Below are 24,060 nucleotides of genomic sequence, written 5' to 3' on the forward strand. Positions count from 1 at the left end.
GTTACGTTTGAAAAGTGTGGTTAAACGGCTCTCATTTGAGAAGGCATCTGCCAACATCAGAACGGGTACACATTATTGTGTGTCATTATTTTATGCTTTAACTATTGAAAAACAGCAGATATTTTGCTGCACTCGGTGCCGCGCTGTGATTTTGACCCGATTCTATAAGTGTCTTTTGAATCCTTCTAAGGTTTTTTGAAAAACCTATGTTTCCATGTCAGCAATCTGGCCAGCCATCATCAACGAAAAGGTCCTTTTCACTTAACTGGAGCTCAGTTAGTTTGTTCTTGAGAGACTACTATGTCAGTGGTGCTCAAACCTTTTCATTTGAAGGACCCCCAAAATGATATTTATTTGGCCACAGACCCCCATCTCAAAATATTTAGTTCCAGGGACCACCCAGAAGCAAAATTTGAGTTATAAACGTTCGCTTTGAAAATACATATATTCAAAGATTTGCACACATTTTCATGACTTTTTCAAAAATAGCAGATCTACAATCTTGCTTGTATATCTGCTATTTTTCACTGGTTAAAGCATTCAATAATTCTAGGCCTAAATGGGTTAAAGAAATCAAGCGAGGTGAGGTTTTTTTCTTCTGCAGCATCCAGTAAGATCCTGAGTGCCTCCAAGGTTAAATTGTAAGCCAGTGGTGTGTAGCCTATACCAATGGTTCCCAACCTCTCTTGACACAAAGCAACGCTCAGGATTTGCCAGTGCAGGCGATGTGAGGTTACGTTAGGAGATGCTATCAGCGGCTCCAGACACAATGAGGGCTCTGGGCTCCTGGGAGGTAGCAGCAAGGTAAACACAGGAAGTGGATGCCACAGACGGAGGAAGTCACACTTGTTCTGAGGGACACTTGAGAGTTGATAAATATCCACTCCTCTCCACAAAACAAAACAAAACAGAGAGAGAGAGGGGACAGAATTACGAGTGTTTTGAGATCAGATTACCCATAGTTGGTGTGTGTGTGTGTGTGTGTGTGTGTGTGTGTGTGTGTGTGTGTGTGTGTGTGTGTGTGTGTGTGCAGGGGTGTCGCACCAAATTCTGGGCCCTGGGTACTTTTAACAATTGAAAAATAGCAGATATACAAGCTCACAGCACGGCACCGAGTGCCGCGCTGCGAGCTTGTTGAGAATGTGTGCAAGTCTTTGAATATTTCAAATCCGTCTAAGGTTTTTTGAAAGACCCATGTTTCTATGTCAGTGGTGCTCAAAATCTTTCATGTGAAGGACCCCCAAAATGATATGTATTTGGCCACGGACCCCCATCTCAAAATATTTAGTTCCAGGGACACCCCAGAAGCAAAATTTGAGTTACAAATGTTAGCAAAAAAAAGACACATATTCAAAGATTTGCACACATTTTCACAACTTTACAAAAATAGATCTACAAGCTTGCAGCGCAGCACTTGGTGCCGCGCTGTGAGCTTGTATATCTGCTATTTTTCAATAACTAAAGGGTTAGGGTTAGGGTAAGTATAAAATAATTCCAGGCCCCTCCACCTTGGGCCCTAGTAACTCAGTCACTCTTTCCACCCCCTTGTGACGCCCCTGTGTGTGTGTGTGTGTGTGTGTGTGTGTGTGTGTGTGTGTGTGTGTGTGTGTGTTTATGAGTATCCTTTCTCTAAGACCAGGCGTTACGGTGTACGAAGGAAAACAAACATCAAACCTTTTCTGTACAATGACACATTACCACATGCACTAAGCGCGCGCACACACACACACACACACACACACACACACACAAACAAACCGAAACGCCGGGTCCCCCCCCCCCCCTGCCACACTAGAATTAGCAGCCTTCATTCCAGGAATTGTCCCCAACCCTGGCGAGAAACAACGTCAACACCCCTTCCAGAACTCCAACATGTGTTGTGTGTGTGTTTGTTCGCGTACGTACTATGTGTCATCATCATCACAATGTTATTCAACATGTGTTTGTGTTGGGGTGTTGGGTTACCGTGTGCGCGTTAGTGCTGAGCGGACGCGTTTGTGGGGGTCTGATGTATCACGGATGTCTTCAACGCATACTTGTGTACTGAACGTATGTGTGTGTGTGTGTGGTGTGTGCTGAGCAGACACATTTGTTTGTGTTCAAATCGTTTTGATGCCAGAGTGCGAGTGTTCCTGCATAATTAGAGTGTGTGTGTGTGTGTGTGTGTGTGTGTGTGTGTGCGCGCGTGTGTGTGTGTGTGTGTGTGTGTGCGTGCGTGCGTGCATGTGTGTGTGCGCAGTGATTACGGCAGGAAACACATTTTTTCCATCCACTGCAGTAATCAGACCCCACAGAGCACTTATCTATTCAACCAACCAAGCTAATTGTTCAGACGTGTGGATGCTCAAGTGGTCCTCAAGCTTTTCTGGATCAGGGCCCACTGGAGAATCTCTAAAGCGTTTGCGGCCCACACATCTGACCACAGAGCACGGCAGACCAAAGCGGTCAGATGCGTGGGCAGAGTGCATTTTCAGAGCATGTTCACTTTAATGATGAATCAATCGATTGTGTTCTGGTTTGGATCAATGAAACAGACCTAGTATACCTCAAGTTGTTGTGATAGAGGTTTGTTGTTCACCTAGTATCCTATGCTTGGTGCCGCGCTGTGAGCTTGTTTATCTGCTATTTTTCAATATCTAAAGTATAAAATAATTAAGGCCCCTCCACCTTGGGCCCTAGTAACTCAGTCCCACTTTAGCCCCCGTTGTGACGCCCCTGAGCACAGTACACTGTACCTGAGCTGAGCAGAGGAGGCGGTACTTCAGATATGAAGTCAGAGGCAGAGTCCCTCACATCCTGGTCCTCGTCCTGCAGGAGCGTGAAAACAGTCCTCCACAGGCTCAGAGTGGCTGACAGACCTGGGGGAAAACAACACACACATTTATATATGCAGTAACTCAAGACGGAGAGAAAGAAGGGAAAGCAAATCAAAGCAATCGCTGGCCAATATTTATTTTCGAGATGTTTTATTTTTTTACCTTGTAATATTAGGTCAAAGTACTGTAACAGTATAGCACAGTATAACAAGAACAACTATTCAAACATATTTGAGAAACATGCAAAAGCAGTCTACATAAAATACATTATTACATAAGACAAATAAGAACCCTACAGATCCATAATGAGTTTCAGTGTTAACTCCATATCGTCTCTGTCGGGTGGAAACCTAATGTCAAAAACTCGTACTTTTCAGGATTCTAATTTTAAAAAATAGCAAAAGTAGCGTGATCGACAAGCTCAAAACGTGATGCTTCGTGCCACGTTTCGAGCTTGCAGATCTGCTACTTTCGATGCTTTTGTGTGACGCTGTAGTGTGGTCATACTCATAGTATGGATATTATACTGGGCTATGATCAGAGTTGTTTTTGACAGCAAATTTTGATTTAGTTTTAGTCATAGTCTTTTGAACAAAATGTCATTTATTTTCAGTCATAATTTAGTCACCTGAAAATAATTAGTTTTAGTCTAATTTTAGTCGACTAAATATCATAAAATTTTAGGCGACTAAATCCACAGTTGATTTAGTCAACTGAAATGTATTTTGGCAGGCCTTGATGGCATCGTAATGACAGATTTTACACTTGGTTGTGTGCTGAAAATAGCAGATCTACAAGCTCACAACACGTCGCGCTGCGACGCGTTGTGAGCTTGTAGATCTGCTATTTTCAGCACGCAACACGTGAGAGCAACCAAACATAAAATGACTCTCTTCTCCACTAGTCCCTCCCTATCATTTTAGTCTAGTCTTTATTTTGTTGACGAAATTGTCAATATATTTAGTCTTAGTTTTAGTCATCACAGCTTAGTTTTTATTTAGTTTTCGTCAGTGAAAAAAAACGCAGTCGACAAAACACTTTCGTCATAGTTTTAGTCGACGAATTCAACACTGGCTATGATGACCCAGAGATATACAGTCCAGTCACTGTGACTCACCCAGAGGCAGAGCAGGGCTGGCCAGCACCGAGGCGGTGCAGCTGACCAGCACCTCAGCAGCAGTTAACTTCAGCTCCAGCGGCTGCTCCTCACTGCAGCACGCGCTCACCAGCACCCCCCACTGAGCCAGGAGGTCCACTGCACGCGCACTCTGGGTGGGAAGATGGTAGAACGGGTACACATCGTTGTGTATCATTATTTTATGCTTTAACCATTGAAAAACAGCAGATATACAAGCTCACAGTGCCGCGCTGTTAGAATTTTGACCCGATTCTATAAGTGTCTTTTGAATCCTTCTAAGATTTTTTTTGAAAAACCTATGTTTCTATGTCAGCAATCTGGCTATAGCCATCGTCAAAGAAAAGGTCCTTTTCACTTAAATGAAGCTCAGTTAGTCTGTTATTGAGAGACTACTATGTCAGTGGTTCTCCAACTTTTCCATGTGAAGGACCCCCAAAATGATATTTATTTGGCCACGGACGCCCATCTCAAAATATTTTGTTCCAGGGACCACCCAGAAGCAAAATTTGAGTTACAAACGTTCGCTTTAAAAATATATATATTTAAAAATGTTCCCACATTTTCACAACTTTTTCAAAAATAGCAGATCTACAAGCTTTTATATCTGCTATTTTTTAATAGTTAAAGCATAAAATAATGGCCCGGACGTCCAGATGTCCAGACACATACAAGCTGTGACGGTTCTGACAGTAAACTGCGACCTACAGTCGCAATTGCTATCATATGGGGTCCATATGCTCTTCCAGCTAGGGTGTGTCATGGCCACCGCCAGCCACGTAGACTACAATTATGAATATAATATCACCAAGCACAGCCAAAAACAGTATTATCTGCTGACATTGCTAATATTTATTTGGTGAAACCGCTATCATTTATGTTTTGAGGTTATCAGCACCATAGTAAACGCAGGCCACAAGTTATTACAACATGATAACTCTTACATGGGCACTTCATTTACCAATACATAGGCACTGTACTGGAAATGCATGCAATGTTCAATTATTACCGGCTGATCCTTGATGACTGATGTCATGTCAATTCTTACTGTACATACAAAACGTTAGGCCAGGGGTCTTCAATGTTTTCGTAGCGATTTGTGTTTTTTTTCCCAGACATTTAGCAACTTCAATCGTCGATAGGCCTACGTAGTAAACTTGATCTTTCACTCTGTACATGGTCTGCTCTTTTTGACCTCTACACCAAACATCTTTGCTGAAAATAGCCAATCTACAAGCTGAGAGCTTGTAGATCGCCTATTTTTGGCTAAAGTTCTCCTCAGAATAGGGATGCGAGAGTTCAACGTTTTTAATTGAAAATAATTATCCTATCACACAATGATTTGGTGGCCCCCCTGTAGTAACTCTGAGGACCCCCTAGGGATCCCGGACCTCTGTGTTAGGCTAATTTCAATTTAGATAATTCACAATCTCAACGTTCCACATACTGTGAGAAATACTTAACCAGGATACTGTCACCAGGTCTGGTGACAGTATCCTGGTCAGTATTTGACCAAGTATTTTGAATCTTTTTCAAAATACTTTTTATGTATTTTCGCTCATCTCTGCCCTTCAAAGAACTTCCCCATTTGAGAAACCAGTCAGGGAATGTGAGGAGGGGAAGTGGTGTTGTTGATTTGCGGGTTCTGTGAATTAATAATTCCATTGCAGACCAATTGTTCCACCAGACTAAAACACTGCGATAGACGGTTTGAGTTTGACATTACGTTGTCAGAACGAGCATTCACAGATCCATTTTTATGGGATGTGAGTAAATATGCCTTTTTTACGTTTCCTACAAAAACGAAAAAGTTAATTATTTCAAAATGGTCAGGGTAAAAGTCTCGGGGAGACACAGAATTTCTCTTTTGGGCCTTGGCTGAAAGGTTTGCAACACATCGTACCAGGCAGCATACTTTGATTTAAAAAACGCAAACCTGTTAGGCAAAATGTGTACAGGTTGGCATGTCTAAAATATAGCGTATAACCAGTCCGTACCTTGGGGCCAGAGTTTACCAGTTGAACCACCAGTCGAGAGGCCAGCGTCAGGGAAGCACAGTGTAGCTCCACACTGAAACACAACATAGAGAATATACCAAGATTTACTATCTGTCCATAACGGCGCTGAGTCGGCGACCGCCGCAACGCTCGACACAGTGACTTGCTCTCTGCCGCTCGCTCGGCGCTGTCTCATGGTCGCCTGAGACGGCGCGCCTCCGTCGTCATCACAGAAAACAAGCGCTCCTTCACTACGGATTCCAATATAGCTGCCCCCAGGCAAAAACTAAAGAAGAAAAACAGAAAAGTAATTTCTTTATTTTTATTACCGAAAATTTCCCAGATTGGTTCTTTGTTAGTTCATCCTGGTCTTGCTTCTGCACGTACACGTACACGTGTACACACACACACACACACACACACACACACACACACACACACACACACACACACACACACACACACACACACACACACACACACACACACACACACACACACACACACACACACACACACACACACACAAACCCCATCCATCCATCCCTCACTCAACTGTATTGCCTTACAGTCCACAAAAGGAAGTGTGCTGGTGCTCAACACTACATTATGTATCACAATGGCCCGGTGTGCCATTCAATCACATGGGAGACAAGGGGCAGCCGAGCAACTCTATCCGGACCTTCCCCGGCTCTAATCATAACCTTGGGGCCACTCCAAAGGGAAAGTGGATCCTCGGGACCAGAGATTGCGGCCGGGCCAAGGATTTACACGGGAGGCTGAGAGCCTTTGTAATCCAATCCTTATTCAGGCCTGTATTCTCTTGTCGGGGGGTGAGAAAAATACAGCACCGTGTGTGTGTGTGTGTGTGTGTATGTGTGTGTGTGTGTAAAGTAAGTAAAGAGAGTCCATGGATGTCAAAGGGCTTACAGTACACACACACACACACACACACATACAGGGGTGTTGCCAAATAGGTGCGCATTCTCATATAACAGGCATTCAACAATACATGTTCAAACGCGCGTGTGCGTGCACACACACACACACACACACACACACACACACACACACACACACACACACACACACACACACACACACACACACACACACACACACACACACACACACACACACACACACACACACACACACACACACACACACACACACACACACACACACACAGTTTGTTACACAAACATGGCCACCAGCGGCCAGCGCGGCACACCTGGGTCCAGGTGCAGGGTGAAAGTGCAGCCGGTAAAATAATCTCTCTCTTCCATGGACGCTGGCTCTGAATACAGGACTTGACAGTGGGCCTGCCACCGCTATGTGAGGGCCCCTTCAGCCTTCACACAGCCAACCAGTGGAGTCAGAGCTTGTGTTTGCACCTTGGCCTCCTGTGCATTCCTGTCTCTTCCAGCCCGCCTAAAAGGCTGATTCGTACTTCGTCGCGCGACGTGCCACTTCACTTGCAGAAAATAGCAGACCTACAAGCCCCCAATGCGTCGCATCCTCAACACGCTGAGGGCTTGTGCTGTAGGTGTGCTATGTTCTGCATGCTGCTACACCGTTGTGCAACCGACCATGATTGAAGCTGAAAAGGGGGGGGGGTGTTGAGAGCTGTTTTGGCAGCAGGTTTGAAGATGAGAACGGTTATTTTGGGGTCACACCGTGGCCTCCCTTTTCCTGTGTTCACATCGAAACTCAATACAGTGGGTTGCAGACATGTGCCTACTTTATTTTACACAGCAATTTGAATTGAAAACTATGAATTTAGTCTATGGACTGGAGGTGGTCTTCCTGCTCTTATATTGAGAAATGTAGACCCTGTGTTCTGGTTGACAAGTGGCATTTCCTGAAGCTCAAATCACAATAAACAGGCATTTGGTCTTAAGCTTACTGGTAGAAAGGTAATCTCCCGCGGGTTCAAATGCAGGGAAGGACATGAATCTTATGGATTGCAGCGAGTGTGTACAAACTACAAATGGGACCAAATGGTTAAATTGAGGATTACTGTAGAGTGTAACCTGGGACAAATTATAAGTCACTTTCAGTTAAGCATTATATATTATGGACGTTTTTTAGAGTTCTAAGCGAGTGGCTCTATGTATAAACATGACATTCCGGTGCAGTAGGATCAGATTTTCTGCAGGCAGGACCCTTGACTTAAGTCTGGGTAATGTCTGATTTGGCTCAAACCTATCTACAGTATGTGTGAATGGTCGCAGTGATTGTCTGGTGAATTTACAGCATTCAGATCGAACATAAACATCTCTTTAATACTACAGTAGCCTAACTGTAGACAACAAGATACACTTGACGATTACCCTCCTAACCTTTATAAGTCACCTCTCCCTGCAGCGTGCACTTGGCTGTATATGGAGGCCAATGTTCTCTGATTTGAGACCGTTTCCAGATCATGTGTTTGTCCGTTTCTTTTTGATTCAAAGTATGTTAAAGCTCGTTGTCAACATTAGGCCTGCTATGGTAGGAAAAGATGTTTCGTTTTTGTTTTGCATGGGTGCATCAATGGGAGACTGCATGTCGAGCAACCAATGTATCTGTCATGTTCTGCAGAAGGATATAAAAAAAGATTGCATTTGATCCTGGCATCTCCCACAGGCTGTGCCCGAGTTATTTACGTGGGGGTAGCCAATGTGTGAGTCTACAACCCAGACCCCACCCCTCACCTTATCAAACTGAGTATTTGCCTTAACTCATTTACTGCCGAACGATTCCCCGGACATTTCCCGGAGTTAATCTCTGAAAGTGGCTATAGTGTTGCAGAACAACACAACAGAATCCTCAGAGATACTTTTACTCCAACAAAGTAACAATGGGTCAGTTGTTACATTCTACCCATGCACATGATTTTATATGCTGGATTTGTTTTTCTACCTGCACAAGAAGTATGTCTGCCTGCCATAGTGCCATCTATCCATTGCACATTTTCAATGCACCTTGTAAACTGGACTTTGATTTGACTGCGCCTTCATGTTATTTTGCTTCCCTGTACCTCTCTTTTATATGATTTTCCTCATTCCAACTCTTCCTGAGAGATGTGTGATGTGAAAATAAAGTTGAATTAAATTATTCTAAGACTTCTTTGACCAGTGGTTCCCAAACCTTTTAGCTCGAGACCCAAAACAGAAATGAGATGTTTACCCGGGACCCAAACTAGTGAAAACAGCGGATCTACAAGCTCACAACACGTCGATTCACGCCGCATTGTGAACTTGTAGATCAGTTATTTTCTTAAACATTTGTGTTCTGATTTATGGAAAGCCCTTAAAATGTGTCCGCGACCCACAAATGAGTTTGGGAACCAGAGGCTTTGACCTTGTAAAAGGAGTACAATGGCTGAAGAAATGGTTCAAATGTACTGCAGGAAGGGCCACGTCTTGCGGTGCAGCGGACTGGAAACCCCAAACCACTCTGAGAAAAAGCACCTGGTGCCTCGAGGCTTGAGCCATATCACATTAAAACAGCAATATTGAAGTACACGTGTCAGAAAAATAGAAATAGAAAAGGTCACGAAAAATAAAACACACACAGTATTATTTAGAACGAACAGTAAAATTCTAGATATTTGGGATGATTTGGTACTTGGTCTTAAGAGCTTTACACACATCAAGAGTTGTTATGAAAACAGTTTGTGCTTAGCTCACAACCAAATACCTATTTATCAGTGGGGGGGGGCTGTTTGATTATGCAAAAGAGGTTATGCTGACTTCTCAAAAGGTCTTTGATGTGCTCAAAAACAAAACAATCTCTATCTGAGCCGTGCATAAAACCGGGAGATAAGATTCATGTTTTTAATTAGCATTTTTATACCGCTCATGCAGACGGAATTCATATAGTAAAATCTGCAGTGTTCATTTATCCATTTCTGAGAGTGCCCAAATGTAATCAAAGGGACCTGTTGAGGGTCTCATTGGTTATATTTGTACACTCTAAAGAGTTGAACGAACACTGAGGAGTTTACTGATGTGTAGGTAAGATCTCTTCCTGAGAGATGTGTGATGTGAAAATAAAGTTGAATTAAATTATTCTAAGACTGCTTTGACCAGTGGTTCCCAAACCTTTTAGCTCGACACCCAAAACAGAAATGAGATGTTTACCCGGGACCCAAACTAGTGAAAACAGCGGATCTACAAGCTCACAACACGTCGATTCACGCCGCATTGTGAACTTGTAGATCAGCTATTTTCTTAAACATTTGTGTTCTAATTTATGGAAAGTCCTCAATTTTTCTTTGATTTCTTCAAGAAATTACTGGAATAAAAAAAATCATTGAATTTTGTTTTTAGGTAAGGTCTCTGACCTGTCAGTGGACTCTTGGGCCAGGGAGAGGAGGCGGGACAGAAAGTCCTCATGGGATAGGCTCTGAGAGCCGTCACTCCACCGCGGCTCACTGCTGGAACGCAACGCGCACAACGCCTGGAGAACCTGAGAGCAGAGAGAGGGAAGGAGAGAAAGAGAAGAGACAAGGAAGAGAGAAGGAGAGAAAGCAAGAGAGATACAGGGGGTATTAGGGTTAGAATAGGGAGATGGGGCTCCCGCTGGCCTACTGGTCCAGGCGCATAACACATAGGCATTGCCACATAGGCATTAATGCCTGAAGGCGTCGCCGGTTCGATTCCCGATCCGAACGACCTTTGCTGCATGTAACTCCCCGTCTCTCCCCCCATTTCCTGTCAGTCTACTGTCCTATCCAATTAAGGCATAAAAGCCCAAAAAAAAATCTTAAAAAAAAAGAAAAAAAAAGAAGAAAAAAAAGAATAGGGAGATGGGTAGGAGAAAACAGGTAGAAAAAGGGTGATATAAATAGAGGACAATGGGTAGAGAGAATGATGAGAAGGGGGGGGGGGGGGGGTGAAGGAGGAATAGAGGAGAGAGAAATAAGGTTGAAATTTGATCAAAATATTACACCGCAAACACTAATGACCTCTATCCGCACACACCCACACACAAACTCTCTCTCTCTCTCACGCCAGGAGCTGGCGGGGGAGGTTGCTCCAACGCGTCCATCAACATGCAGAGCTTTGGTGTCCTCTCCTCTGTGCCGTTTGGCTGGCCCAGTGCCCTGGAGGTATTTTTACCAGGCAGTACCACGGAACGGCCAGATCCTCCCTACGCACACACCCTAACCACGGGCACACAGCTGCCTTGCTCGCACACACATGCACGCACGCACACACACACACACACAATTGTACGGACACATAGAGCTCATGCTCGTGCATAAAGAGACTAATTATGCATGCTGTAAACTACACACAGTCATTTCTCCTAGATTTGAGCGTCTCTGCACCATACTCTATAAATCGTTCTCTTTTAAGTCTCTTTTCTCACTCGCCCAGTGTTAATTTTGTCGACTAAGACTAATGCTGCATTCACACTGCAGATATATAGTTGAACGTTTAGCTTGCTTGGTCAATGTTATCTCAATGGAAACCAGCTTTAAAGCTTCCAAACCTTCGTTTGGTGTGTGTCCTGTATCTTTAAAGCTGGTTTCCATTGAGATAACATTGACCAAGCAAGCAAAACGTTCAACTATATATCTGTAGTGTGAATGCAGCATTAGACTAAAAGACTAAAAGACTACAAGATTTTGATATTTTGTCGATAAGACTAGACTAGACTAAAACAGTCCCAAAAGACTAAGACTAAGACTAAAGTGGCGTTTCCATAAAGCCACTTTTTGCGCATTAACAGCTTAGTCGCAAAATGTTTTTATGGAAACACTTCAAAATGCGAATAAACTTTCATTATCCGCAAAAAAGATTATCCGCTTGGAGGAGGAGGATTTTGAGGCTTAATCGAATAAACTAAATGCGCAAAAGTGAATGGAAACGGGTCAGACAATACATTCGAATAAAGTATGACGTTCTAGGTCCATTTCCCCTGCCACTTTGTCCATGGTATAGCGTTAGCCCACAAAACAAACCTGTTGTTTGTTACACACGGAGTGACACGGACCATGTGTAAATTCCTCCCGTTTTCACCTCAAGCCATCGGTGACGAGCGAACCCTTCCTCATCCCACGGTGTTGCGTGCCTGAAGTGCCCAATCTACAAGCTCACAGGCACAGCAGCTCGCATCCACGTCTCCGCGCCGCGTTGTGAGCTTGCAGATCGGCCACTTGACCTTCCAGAGGACGCTGAAACTTCCACTGTGCAGCGACGTGACTGCGGTTTTCCCGGTGAATCGGTAGCTTTATAACCTGACTTTCGCCAGATGGTGGCAGCATTGCTTATGCATTGCTTTACCATCTGGGCTCGCTCCAGCACAGTTGATAACACTCGTAAAGTCCCGGGCCGGACCAATCAGCGGCAGCTATGGGCGGGCTCTGAGCGGCTCTGAGCCAATAGAGTCTGATTGCAGACCACGTGGAAACCCAGGAGGCGGATTCTGGGTGCAACGTCATGCAGACAGGCCAATATGAGTGGTTGGAGTTGGCACGGCCATATCCAATCACCTGCTTTAGAATTTGAAAAAATGGCCCGCCCCTTACATCGGTTGTGCTGGACCGAGCCCAGATGGTAAAGCAGAGCGTTATGCAGGCATACGCAATGCTGCAGTTCAGGCCAAAGGTGGTACTGCAGCTGAAATGCTCTGAGAGCCATTCAAAAATGAGAGAGGCTCTCTATTCAGGAGTGGTAATTTAGCCTCAAACCTTTTGAAAAACGTTTTTGGGACATAAACAATATGACATAAATACTTTTTAAATGCATGGTGTATCACCTTTAAGACTGTTATTTGTGTTATTCAAAAGACTAAGACTAAGACTAAATCTAAGTCTAAGACTAATGGCTGAAAAAAATTACACTGGCATGTAACTGCAATGAAATTAAAGGCAAATACATATTTTATGTATGGTTTATTTTGACCAAGTAACAGGCAGTAGAAGACAATGACTTGTTCATAATTATGTGGTTATATTAGGCTAAAAAACCTATCCTAAAAGACGAAGACTAAAAGTCTAAGACTAATCCCAAAAGACTAAGACTAAGACTAAAATGTTTTGAAATTTACTCGACTAAGACTAGACTAGACAAAAATAATTTCAGAAGACTAAGACAGGACTAAGACTAAACGGTGTGTTATTCAAAAGACTAAGACTAAATCAAAATTTGCTGAAAAAATTAACACTGACTCGCGACTCGCCCATCCATCAATCTGTCTGTCACGTTGCAAGGCATTGTGAGCATGTAGCTCGGCTATTTTCACAACTGCTTGTAATATTTGATCAAAAAGGTCTTAAAAAATCCTTAGATTGTCACTTTAGAAATTAGCAGATACCCTCATACACTTAAACTTTATGTTGGTTTGTTTACTGTTGAGTGAGAAAACAATGTTAACATTAAGCTAAACATCTGGGGACCCCCCAAAATAATTTGGACCCCCCTCCCCCTGACCCACACGTTGAGAACCCCTGCTTTACAGGAAATGGAAAAGAATAACCTGTGTTACAATAGATCCAACGTTGCTATTATTTAGTTGCAAGCTCTTGATACTTTCACTTGTTCAATATTCATAAAATCGACAGACACCTAACCACTTTCACTTTCAAATATTTTCAAGAGTAGCAAATATACACAACACGGCACATTGCGACAAGATTAAACATCTTCTATTCGACAAAGTAGGGCATTCATTTATGATGAAATGAATACATAAACAGTTGAAACTCATACATACGAGGTTTCTGCCCGACAACAACGATGTGCAGGAACCATGGCATCATCAGAGACAAATCTCCCTGCCCCTCAGGTCACACCTTGTGGGAGAAGGTTGACTTGGTTCTGACGAGGAAAAACGAGTTGTTTTTCTCTTCAGGTGGTGGACAGAACTGAGAACACGTGTTGACATTCTTGCTGCATAGTTCAATGATTATTATTTCTGTTGAGTCCCAACCTGCCATTTAGTGATACTTTAAAATAAGGCCTGCTTTATAGGGTCGGTACATCCCCCTGTGTGTGTGTGTGTGTGTGTGTGTGTGTGTGTGTGTGTGTGTGTGTGTGTGTTATGATTGACTGGGTGTGTGCTCGTGCATGTGTCTACATGTCTGTGTGTACATTTGTGCATGTGAGCAGTAAAACGACTAAAAGCTTCTGAAGGAGACCTCCTCCCACCAGCTGCCACTGGGTTAATGTCTGTCTGTTTGTCTGTTGCCCTACCTGTCTGTCCATTTAAAACACAATACATACATACATAAACAGACAGACAGACACATTAAGTCACAGTACACAAGATCCATATCCTGCACTATCCATTACAAGACTATTTGTCTTTTGAATACAGACTCCTGTATGGATACTGGCACACTTGCACATGAACTACAAGGATGTACATTGCTGAACTCTGACAAGGATAAGGATAACTGTTGAGACTGTACACACACGCCTCTCTAACATAAAACACACACCGATTCCCAGCAGCGATGAGTAGTCCTGTCAGTTAATGACAGGAGTGACAGAGCAAAACACAGGGGGACAAGCCAGGGTGTCCCAACGTCACCAACACACTGAAATACCACCCACTGCCTTAAATATATGACACACACTATACCTTCCAAAACAGTGTGCAGTGGTGGAAAAAGGTACTCACATTTTTTACTTAAGTATCTGTAAAGCGTCTTGGATAAAGGTGCTATATAAATGCACCATTAAAGTAAAAGTATCAATACTGCAATAAAGAAACACTCTGTTACAAGTAAAAGTCCTGAATTCAAAATGTACTTGAGTAAAAGTACGAAAGTATTGCTATCAAAATGTACTTAAAGTACATAAAGTACTCATTATGCAGAATGTCCCAATTCACAGGTTTTCAAATGTATAAAAATATATTATTTAAAATATTTGAAAATAGCAGACCGGTGCCTGTTGGGCAGAACAGTCACCATTGACGTCCAGTTGTGCAATACCTGTCTGTAGGCATTTATTTCAGCATGCGGTTGTTACCATGGTGGTGACACTGTTTATTATCAGTGATGTCAGCATGCAGACAGATGGCAGACATCATCTCCAAATTTGGGCATCGTTTCAGCTTGCGGCTGTTACCATGGTGGATGTCTGGCCATGGTGGCAACACTGTGTAGTATCAGTGATGTCAGCATGCAGACAGATGATCGACGGACAGACATTCGGTAAATCAATAGTTAGTTAACCTTTTAGCAAAGCACTTTTAACCCCAAAATATTACTTTGGGGAACCCCCTGGGGGTCCCGACACTTTCACTTAACTCATACAGTGCCAGGCGACTTTTAGAGCAACTTTCTCACTATGGAGTTCCCTGCCAAGCGACTTTGGGCGACTTTTACTTACTTTTTTTTTTTTTTTTTTTTTTTTTTGGACCCAATTAAATCTAGTAAACATGATTTCAATCGCGATTTTGCGTTCCACCCCCCATACAACCCCATCTTTCAAACATGGCAGCCATTTTTGTTTACATCTGAAGAAAACATTATGGCTGATAAATCATGAATGCCTGAACGGATTTCCAATCTTTTTTTTTTGTTTGAAAGCTGTGAACAGCCTGCACAAACATGGTGCATGATCTGTGCATGGGCGTGCATGATCTGTGCACTATAAATTACATGGGAGTCTATGGAGGCTTCTGGCACTAGTGCCACTCGAGGGGCATTTTAAATTGGCAGTAAGTGAGTTAACTCAGTTTGTTCAAATGTAACCAAAGGACCAAGGTGCAGTGGGGTCCACTCTCAAGAGTTAAATTAACACTGAGGGTTTTGCTGTGTACTAAACCTCTAAGAAAGTATATAAATACGTCGTTGTCGGGAGAAAACCTTGTATGTCCAAAACCGTTCGTTTTGCATCCATCATTTTAAAAATTATTTAAACTAGTGAAAACAGCCGATCTACAAGCACACAACGCCTCGCACCGTGAGGCGTTGTGTGCTTGTAGATCTGCTGTTTTCACTACTTTTTTTGCGACAGCCTTGTACGATGAAGCAGGGCTTTGCTTTGCAAAAGAACGTACAAATTTGAAACTTGGAGATACAGGGTTTCCGTCCGACAACGACGAATATAAGAAGAGGTGTGTGTCTGTTTATGTGTGTTTAAGTGACTGTATGAGACGATGGCTGAACAAGCCATAAAATAAAATAGAAACCAATACAGAGGTTGGTGGGGGGCGTGACAGAAAGAGGGGGAAGACCGACAGAGAGCAAGAGGGAGGGAAGTCTTCTGCCAATGTGCTTGGCGTGCCCTGCTGTCCCTCATTAGGCTCTCACGCAAGCCTCTGGAATATGGATCGGGATGTGCGATCAATTTGTGGCAATTGTCAGTGCGGCTCAGTGCTATGGTGATAAATAGGGGAGATGCATTCACTTTTTGTGTGGCTTATTCACTCATCATGGCATGAAAGGCCCCGGAGTTGAGGCTCCGTTCTGAGCCTGTGGTTCAGCAAGACACGGCCGGGTCTCCCAGTGCTATGACACACACACACACACACACACACACACACACACACACACACACACACACACACACACACACACACACACACACACACACACACACACACACACACACACACACACACACACACACACACACACACACACACACACACACACACACAATGATAACACAAAGGAGATTACGAGTGCTCACACCACCCCATAAACCTGCCAGACATATATATGGCTACTCACTCAGACAAACGTACAACAAACAAATGCCCAACTCCCTGTACTGTTCAAAGTGTATGCGTGTGTGTGTGTGTGTGTGTGTGTGTGTGTGTGTATGCATACACCGCAAAATCCTGAGTGTTAACCTTACGCTGAGTGTTTGACACTGTAAAACGACCCTTATGGCGCAGTCTTTACACAAGTGGCTCCCAAACCTTTTAGCTTGTGACCCAAAAGGGAGATTAGACGTTTGCCTTGGACCCAAACTAGTGAAAACAGCAGATCTTCAAGCTCACAACGCTTGTAGATCAGGTATTTTCACTACTTCTTAAACATTTGTGCTCTAATGTCTGGAATTTGTAGATCTTTCTTTGATTTCTTCATGAAATTACTGGGGGGAAAAAACATTGCATTTTGTTTTTAATTCATTAAAAAAAAATCTTTTTGGGAATGTTTTTTGAAAATATTTTGAATAATAATTAAATAAAAAAACTAAATGTAGGAAACCAAAAACAAAGGGACCCGTAAAAATGTGTCTGCCACCCACAAATGGGTCCCGACCCACTGTTTGGGAAACAGTGCTTTACACTCTAAAAGGTAACACTCTGGATTTTGCAGTGACGTGCGTGTTTGTGTGGTCCCACCGTGGCCAGACACTGGGGGTGTGTCTCGTGAAGAGCCATGCTGGTCAGGATAGGCAGGGTGGTCTCGCCAAGCCACCGAGATCTCTTCTCCTCCTCCTCCTCCTCCTCCTCTCCCAGCTTCTTCAGGAGTGCCTCCAGTGCCAGCTCCCTGACCTCGTAGTGCGTGCAGCTCAGCACACACACCAGGAGCTGTGCCCCTAGCTGTGGGCCCCCCCAGAGCTCCGGGCTCTCCACGCTGGCATTGAGGGCCACTCGCGTCAGGCTGAGCAGGTACTGGGTGGTGCCGGGGCCCAGGGCCAGGGCACAAGGGCCGCCGTTGGGGGCCACAAGCTCAGAAGCCGTCAGGATGTCCAGGGTCTCCTTGCGTAGGTCACCGAGGTCCGAGTCTGGATAGGAGAGAACAGAAAACGTTAGGGGTGTAACGATACATTTTAACAACGATACGATGCGCATCACGATACATGGTTGACGATACGATACATGGATGATATTGGTTCATTCATGGCGATACGATACAATTCGATTCAATGATGATCTATAGTAACTATTTAGCAAAAAAATTAAATCTGTGTGAAACACATCATTAGTACATGTTTTTATGTAAACACTGTGATTCTCTAGCAAATATTTAAAAAATGACATTTCAACACATATGGACAAACCCGCACATTGACATGAACACAGAGATTACACACATTTATCGATAGACGATATTATCAAAGACAATATTGCAAAGACATTCTTTTTCTTTTTTTCCCCTTTTCCCCAACCCTCCCCCCATATTGCTATCATTAATCACTCCTTGAAAAATAATAAAGACAGTAACAATAAAAATAAATACAAAACAATAAATCAGCGTACACAATATGCACGATAGTAAAGAAAAATAGTTACACAAACAAGGTTAAGTACAATAAAAAAAATATATATATATATATATATATATATATATATAATATATATAATAAAAATACCAATGGAATTAAGTCTCCTAGAAACCATAGTTGTATTATTTACACAGATCAAGTCGATAGAGTGCTAACAGACATCACCCTCCTCAATTATGTATATCATTACAAGTTGCCCCGAGAGGTGGCCATTACATTTTCTGAGTTGTACAGTGTTGGTGTTCAAATAGATTTTGCGAATATTTGGAAATATACGATATGTGTGTCTGGGAGTCTTATTCATAATAAGATAGGAGGTAGGTTGTGGGCGTAGCTTAACTGTTACAACAGAGACACATGCGATGCCAGTTGTGGGAATTGAACCCATGCCCTTCCAGGGCATCAGATAGTATATGTGACGGATTTAACCTGTGATTGGCACAGATGGCCAAGTGATTAAGGTTAAGTCACAGGTGAAGGTGAAGTCCAAATCTTTGTGTGATAGAAACCGTTTTCTCCTTGAATCCTAGCGTCCATATTCTGAGAACTTTAAAAATAGCAGATCTACAAGCTCACAATGCCTCGCGCTGCGAGGTGTTGTAAGCTTGTAGATCGGCTATTTTCGGCAAAGCAGTTTGGTGTAGAGGGGAAAAGGTTTATTGACGGTTCAAGTGGTTAAATATCTGGAAACACAAATGGACATGAATCCAAAATACACTGTACAGAATGACTCATATATGGGCATAAAAGTGATGTCACGTGACATCACTTCCTGTACTGAAAAACACGTTGACATCACTTCCTGTACAGACAGACAAGCGACAAGGTTTTTCAGGGTATATGCGACCTTCGGTCACAATTATGTCCCCAAAAATTAAGTAACGCAATAAGCTCATTTTACGTTTGTAGTACAGTATATAGGACTTGAGTGGATAAGTGGGGGAGACATGTAGATGACAATTCAACATTGAATACAATCCAACTCCTCTCTGAGAATGTGAACCATTCCTTTTTCTAACAAACACATGTACAGACATCAGACCAGTCTAGAAGCCAGCGGCGTTCTATTTAGGCTTTTTATTGGAAGGGCTGTGTAAACGTCTGTTTGGAAATGCCCGCCACTGTGCCAGCGCAGCCACCTGTGGATTCACACCCCTCACTGAGTGATGGACACGCAAACAAGCGCGCACACCCTCTCTTGTGTGTTCACTCACGTGCACGGGCACACGCACACCGGTCCTCTGAAATCTAAGCATAATCCAGTGGTAGGGCTAGTGAAGTTAGTGGGTAACCTAATGCCATTGTAAAGCTGTGCTCCTCCCTACAGCACTGCTCCGAGACCCCACTGTGACAGCCAACTCAATTAGTTTAACATGCGCGTGCGCACACACGCACGCACACACACACACATACACGCACACTTTCACACATGCTCAAGCATGCACGCTCACTTACCCCCTCTCTTGCACACTCGGTAGCTCATAAGTATTCCAGCATGCACACTAGGGTGGATCTTAAATGACCTTTTTTAGATTTTCTTGAGTCTCACCCCCCAATTATGTTCCAATGTACAAAAAAATGCTTTGGTTAAAATTTGGTTGAATTTCAAGCATATTTAGAGGTAGCTCAATCAAGTCAAAGATTGTACATTTTATTGGTCAAAATCGAATTGCACTGCAGGCACATTTAAGTTATACATTACACATTATTCTTATACTAAGCACAGAAATTATAATTTTTAAGCTTACAAATCTAAACACAAATCTGATTACATGTTTGTCATATGTCAAACCAGAATTAATGTATTGTAGGAAATAGCAAAGCAAAGAATGACAATTGCTATTTTTCATTTAACATGCACAATGACATGTCTTTATTGCACACTCTTCAATCATACTCACAACACACAACAAGTACACAGCCCCACTTCCTTGTTTACCCCCAAAAACCCCGAAAGTCACTGCAGTATAGCAATTCAGTAGTTACTGATCAATTAAAGTTTGTTTACGGCTATTGGGATACTTGTGCCGATGGTTCTGCACAATTTGCAGCAAGTATTGGAGTTGGGACTCATCTTTAGTAATGAGACCTCAATATTCTTGTATTAGGTCAACCCCACACTCTGCATGATCATTGACAACATTCATTGCCTTCACTACAGCCAGAGCTTCTTGGTACTGTAGTCTACCCTGGGCTCCCACTCATCGGGATCAACGTCAAGGAAGTCATCTGGGAGATCCATCATTTTGAAAAGCACTTCAATGTTCTTCCTTGCTATTGTTCCAAGGTCAACAGTAATTCTCAGTTCATGATCTTCATTTCCATCTTTCATGGCTCTCACCATCAGCCTCTTCGTTTGCGCGCTCACTTGACTGTCAAACAATGCAAGTCCGACAATCTCTGGAGCAAAATACCATAAGTGATTGGAACACTTTTGAGAAGCAGCTTTAGACACTTCAGGATTTATTGATGAATATTCCAGCAACGATTTTAACAGCTGCCAAGTAATTTAGTGGAGCGCTGACAGCAACAGGTGCCATCATCCATGCCTTCACATAATTGCAAACTGCAAAAATGCACAAATCCATGCATGCTTTTTCTTCCCTGAAGGTCAGTTTGAATTGGCCATGAAACATCCAGATCTTCATACAATAAATAACCTTTGCCATCCAACGGGCATGATGGGTAGCTCCTGGAGCTCTGAACCGGATACCTCGAGCAGCGAGTTCATCAATAAATGCTGAGGTGTCTAAAGCTGCTTCTCAAAAGTTTTCCAATCACTTATGGTGAACAGGGGCATATGAAGAGAATTACTGTTGACATTGGAACAATTGCAAGGAAGAACATTGAAGATTTTTTCCAAGGTGCTTTGAGTGGGAGCCCAGGGAGGACTACCAAGAAGCTCTGGCTGTAGTGAAGGCGATGAATGTTGTTAATGATCATGCAGAGTGTGGGGTTGACCTAATACAAGAATATTGTGGTCTCATTACTAAAGATGAGTCCCAACTCCAATACTTGCTGCAAATTGTGCAGGACTATCGGCACAAGTATCCCGATAGCCGTAAACAAACTTTAATTGATCAGTAACTACTGAATTGCTATACTGCAGTGACTTTCGGGGGTTTTGGGGGTAAACAAGGAAGTGGGGCTGTGTACTTGTTGTGTGTTGTGAGTATGATTGAAGAGTGTGCAATAAAGACATGTCATTGTGCACGTTAAATGAAAAATTGCAAATTGTCATTCTTTGCTTTGCTATTACCTACAATACATTAATTCTGGTTTGACATATGACAAACATGTAATCAGATTTGTGTTTAGATTTGTAAGCTTAAAAAATATCATTTCTGTGCTTAGTATAAGAATAATGTGTAATGTATAACTTAAATGTGCCTGCAGTGCAATTCGATTTTGACCAATAAAATGTACAATCTTTGACTTGATTGAGCTACCTCTAAATATGCTTGAAATTCAACCAAATTTTAACCAAAGCAGTTTTTTGTACATTGGAACATAATTGGGGGGTGAGACTCAAGAAAATCTGAAAAAGGTCATTTAAGATCCACCCTAATGCACACGCATGCGCACACACACACACACACACACACACACACACACACACACACACACACACACACACACACACACACACACACACACACACACACACACACACACACACACACACACACACACACACACACACACACACACACACACACACACACACACAGCTTATGAAACCTGGTGCAACTCAATCTGGCCCCTGAGTGCCACTCAATGAGGGCCCAACAAAAGAGCGGGAAATGCCGCATTCCTCCGGAGGCGGGCCGCGTTACCGTGGAGATGGGCCAGGTTACTATGCAACCCGAGCCTCAAAGGCTGTGCGGCGAGGCGGACCACATGAACACACAGGCTAATGCTTAGAATGGAGGGGAGGATGGTAATGACAATAATGATGGAGAGAGCAGAGAGGGAGGGATGGATGGATGGATGGAGGGATGACGATGACTGGAGACTGGTAGTGTCTGGGCGGAGGTGGAAAGGACGTAGCAGTTTACAGTTTTGGGCATTTAGCAGACACTTTTAATCCAAAGCGATTTACAATAAGCAAGGTAATACATCAATATAATAAGCAAGATAATATGTCAGTACATCAACAACAATACAACAAATGCATAGGAATATCAATCTAGAAAAATAATAACATAGGTAGACTAAGTAAAGAACTTTTCTAAAACCTAAAAACGCTATCTAGCTTTGTCATTGAGGGAAGGGGGAGTGTTTTACAGTAGTGCTATGGGTTTAGGTGGAGTCTGAAGAGGTGAGTCTTCAGTCCACGGCGGAAGCTAGGGAGTGAGTCTGTAGTTCTAAGTGCGACAGGGAGTTTATACCACAGTTTGGGGGCCAGGAGGGCAAATTGTCTAGGACGAGTGGATTTTTGTCCTGGGGTTTTTAGCGAGGGTTCTGTCAGCATCCCTGTGTTGGCTGATCTGAGTGAATGGGTGGGGTTGTAGCGAGGTGTTGTGTGTGTGTGTGTGTGTGTGTGTGTGTGTGTGTGTGTATGTATGTGTGCCCCTATTTGGCCAGTCACATTGAGTGAAAGCTTTTGTACGACGCACAAAATGAACAGATTTTTTTTTTTGGCTGATTTTTGGCATTCGCGCGCACAGGGTGCCCAAGGAAGAAAAGAAAGAAATCACAGGAGAGCCAGGAAAGCCTCATTAGTCAAGAAACAGGGCTGTTTTTTATGACGCATTTATTAAAATGGCTGCGCCTGTAACAGTGGGAAGGAGAGAGAGAGTCACAGGAAATGAAAGGCGTTCCTCTGTAGGCCACACTAGGTTACAGTTGTCATTTGACAGATTTTTTTAGGTCACATCAGAGATCTGATGAGTATAAATAAGTTTTATATTGTGCTTTAACCCATTTAGGCCATAGAATTATTGAATGCTTTAACTATTGAAAAATAGCAGATATACGAGCTTGTAGATCTGCTATTTTTGAAAAAGTCGTGAAAATGTGAGCAAATCTTTGAATATATGTATTTTCAAAGCGAACGTTTGTAACTCAAATTTTGCTTCTGGGGGGTGGTCCCTGGAACAAGATATTTGAGATGGGGGTCCGTGGCCAAATACATATCAGTTTGGGGGTCCTTCACATGAAAACGTTTGAGAACCACTGACATAGTAGTCTCTCAAGAACAGACTAATTGAGCTCCAGTTAAGTGAAAAGGACCTTTCCTTTGACGATGGCTGGCCAGATTGCTGACATAAGAAACATAGGTTTTTCAAAAAACCTTAGAAGGATTCAAAAGACACTTGTAGAATCGGGTCAAAATTCTAATTTTCACAATTAAAAAAAAATCACACCCGTGTGAAGTGGAGCTGTGTGTGTGTGTGTGTGTGTGTGTGTGTGTGTGTGGTGTGTGTGTGTGTGTGTGTGGATCATGTGTACCGATTTTTGTGACATTTGAAGAAAATATGTAGGAAAGGAGCAAAAAGTGTGTTTTGGAGAAAATTCAAGATGGCGGAAAATCTATCATGGCGCAAATGGGCGTGGCCTATATGGGGAGATGCGTCATGACCCAAGGAATCCAGGGAAAAAATATTTTAATTTTCCGACCTACGGTTCAAGAGTTACAGCCAAAACGTAAAGTGGGGGTGTTATGGCGCCACCATGCGGCCAAATGACACAATTATTTTTTATTTAATCCTTGAAATCATTATGAACCTCCTCTCCAAGTCTTGAAACTCTAGCCCCTATGGTTTGCGAGAGACAAATAATTGAATGTGAGTTTTTGCGATTCCCATTATAAGTCAATGGGGAAAATTAATTCACTAATAAATTAATATCAATTAAACTATAGAACCTTTCTCTTAGAAAAGTAATAGCCCACGATTCCCGAGTAAGCCGGTCGA

General features: G+C 42.9%; 1 protein-coding gene across 1 annotated transcript in view; it reads right to left on the minus strand.

Moving 5' to 3' along the window:
- The window catches only part of thada (THADA armadillo repeat containing), a 195,239-nt gene that overhangs the window by 20,076 nt on the left and 151,103 nt on the right, over positions 1-24,060 (minus strand). The window contains exons 32-36 of the mRNA XM_080741000.1: positions 17,256-17,641; positions 10,282-10,406; positions 5,949-6,021; positions 3,934-4,084; positions 2,736-2,858 (exon numbers count right to left, since the gene is read on the minus strand). Of these exons, the coding sequence (XP_080597126.1) occupies positions 2,736-2,858; positions 3,934-4,084; positions 5,949-6,021; positions 10,282-10,406; positions 17,256-17,641 (858 nt within the window). The remainder of the gene's footprint in view (positions 1-2,735; positions 2,859-3,933; positions 4,085-5,948; positions 6,022-10,281; positions 10,407-17,255; positions 17,642-24,060) is intronic.

Source organism: Nannobrachium achirus (assembly GCF_963921795.1).
Source record: "Nannobrachium achirus genome assembly, chromosome: 13".
Lineage (NCBI taxonomy): Eukaryota > Metazoa > Chordata > Actinopteri > Myctophiformes > Myctophidae > Nannobrachium > Nannobrachium achirus.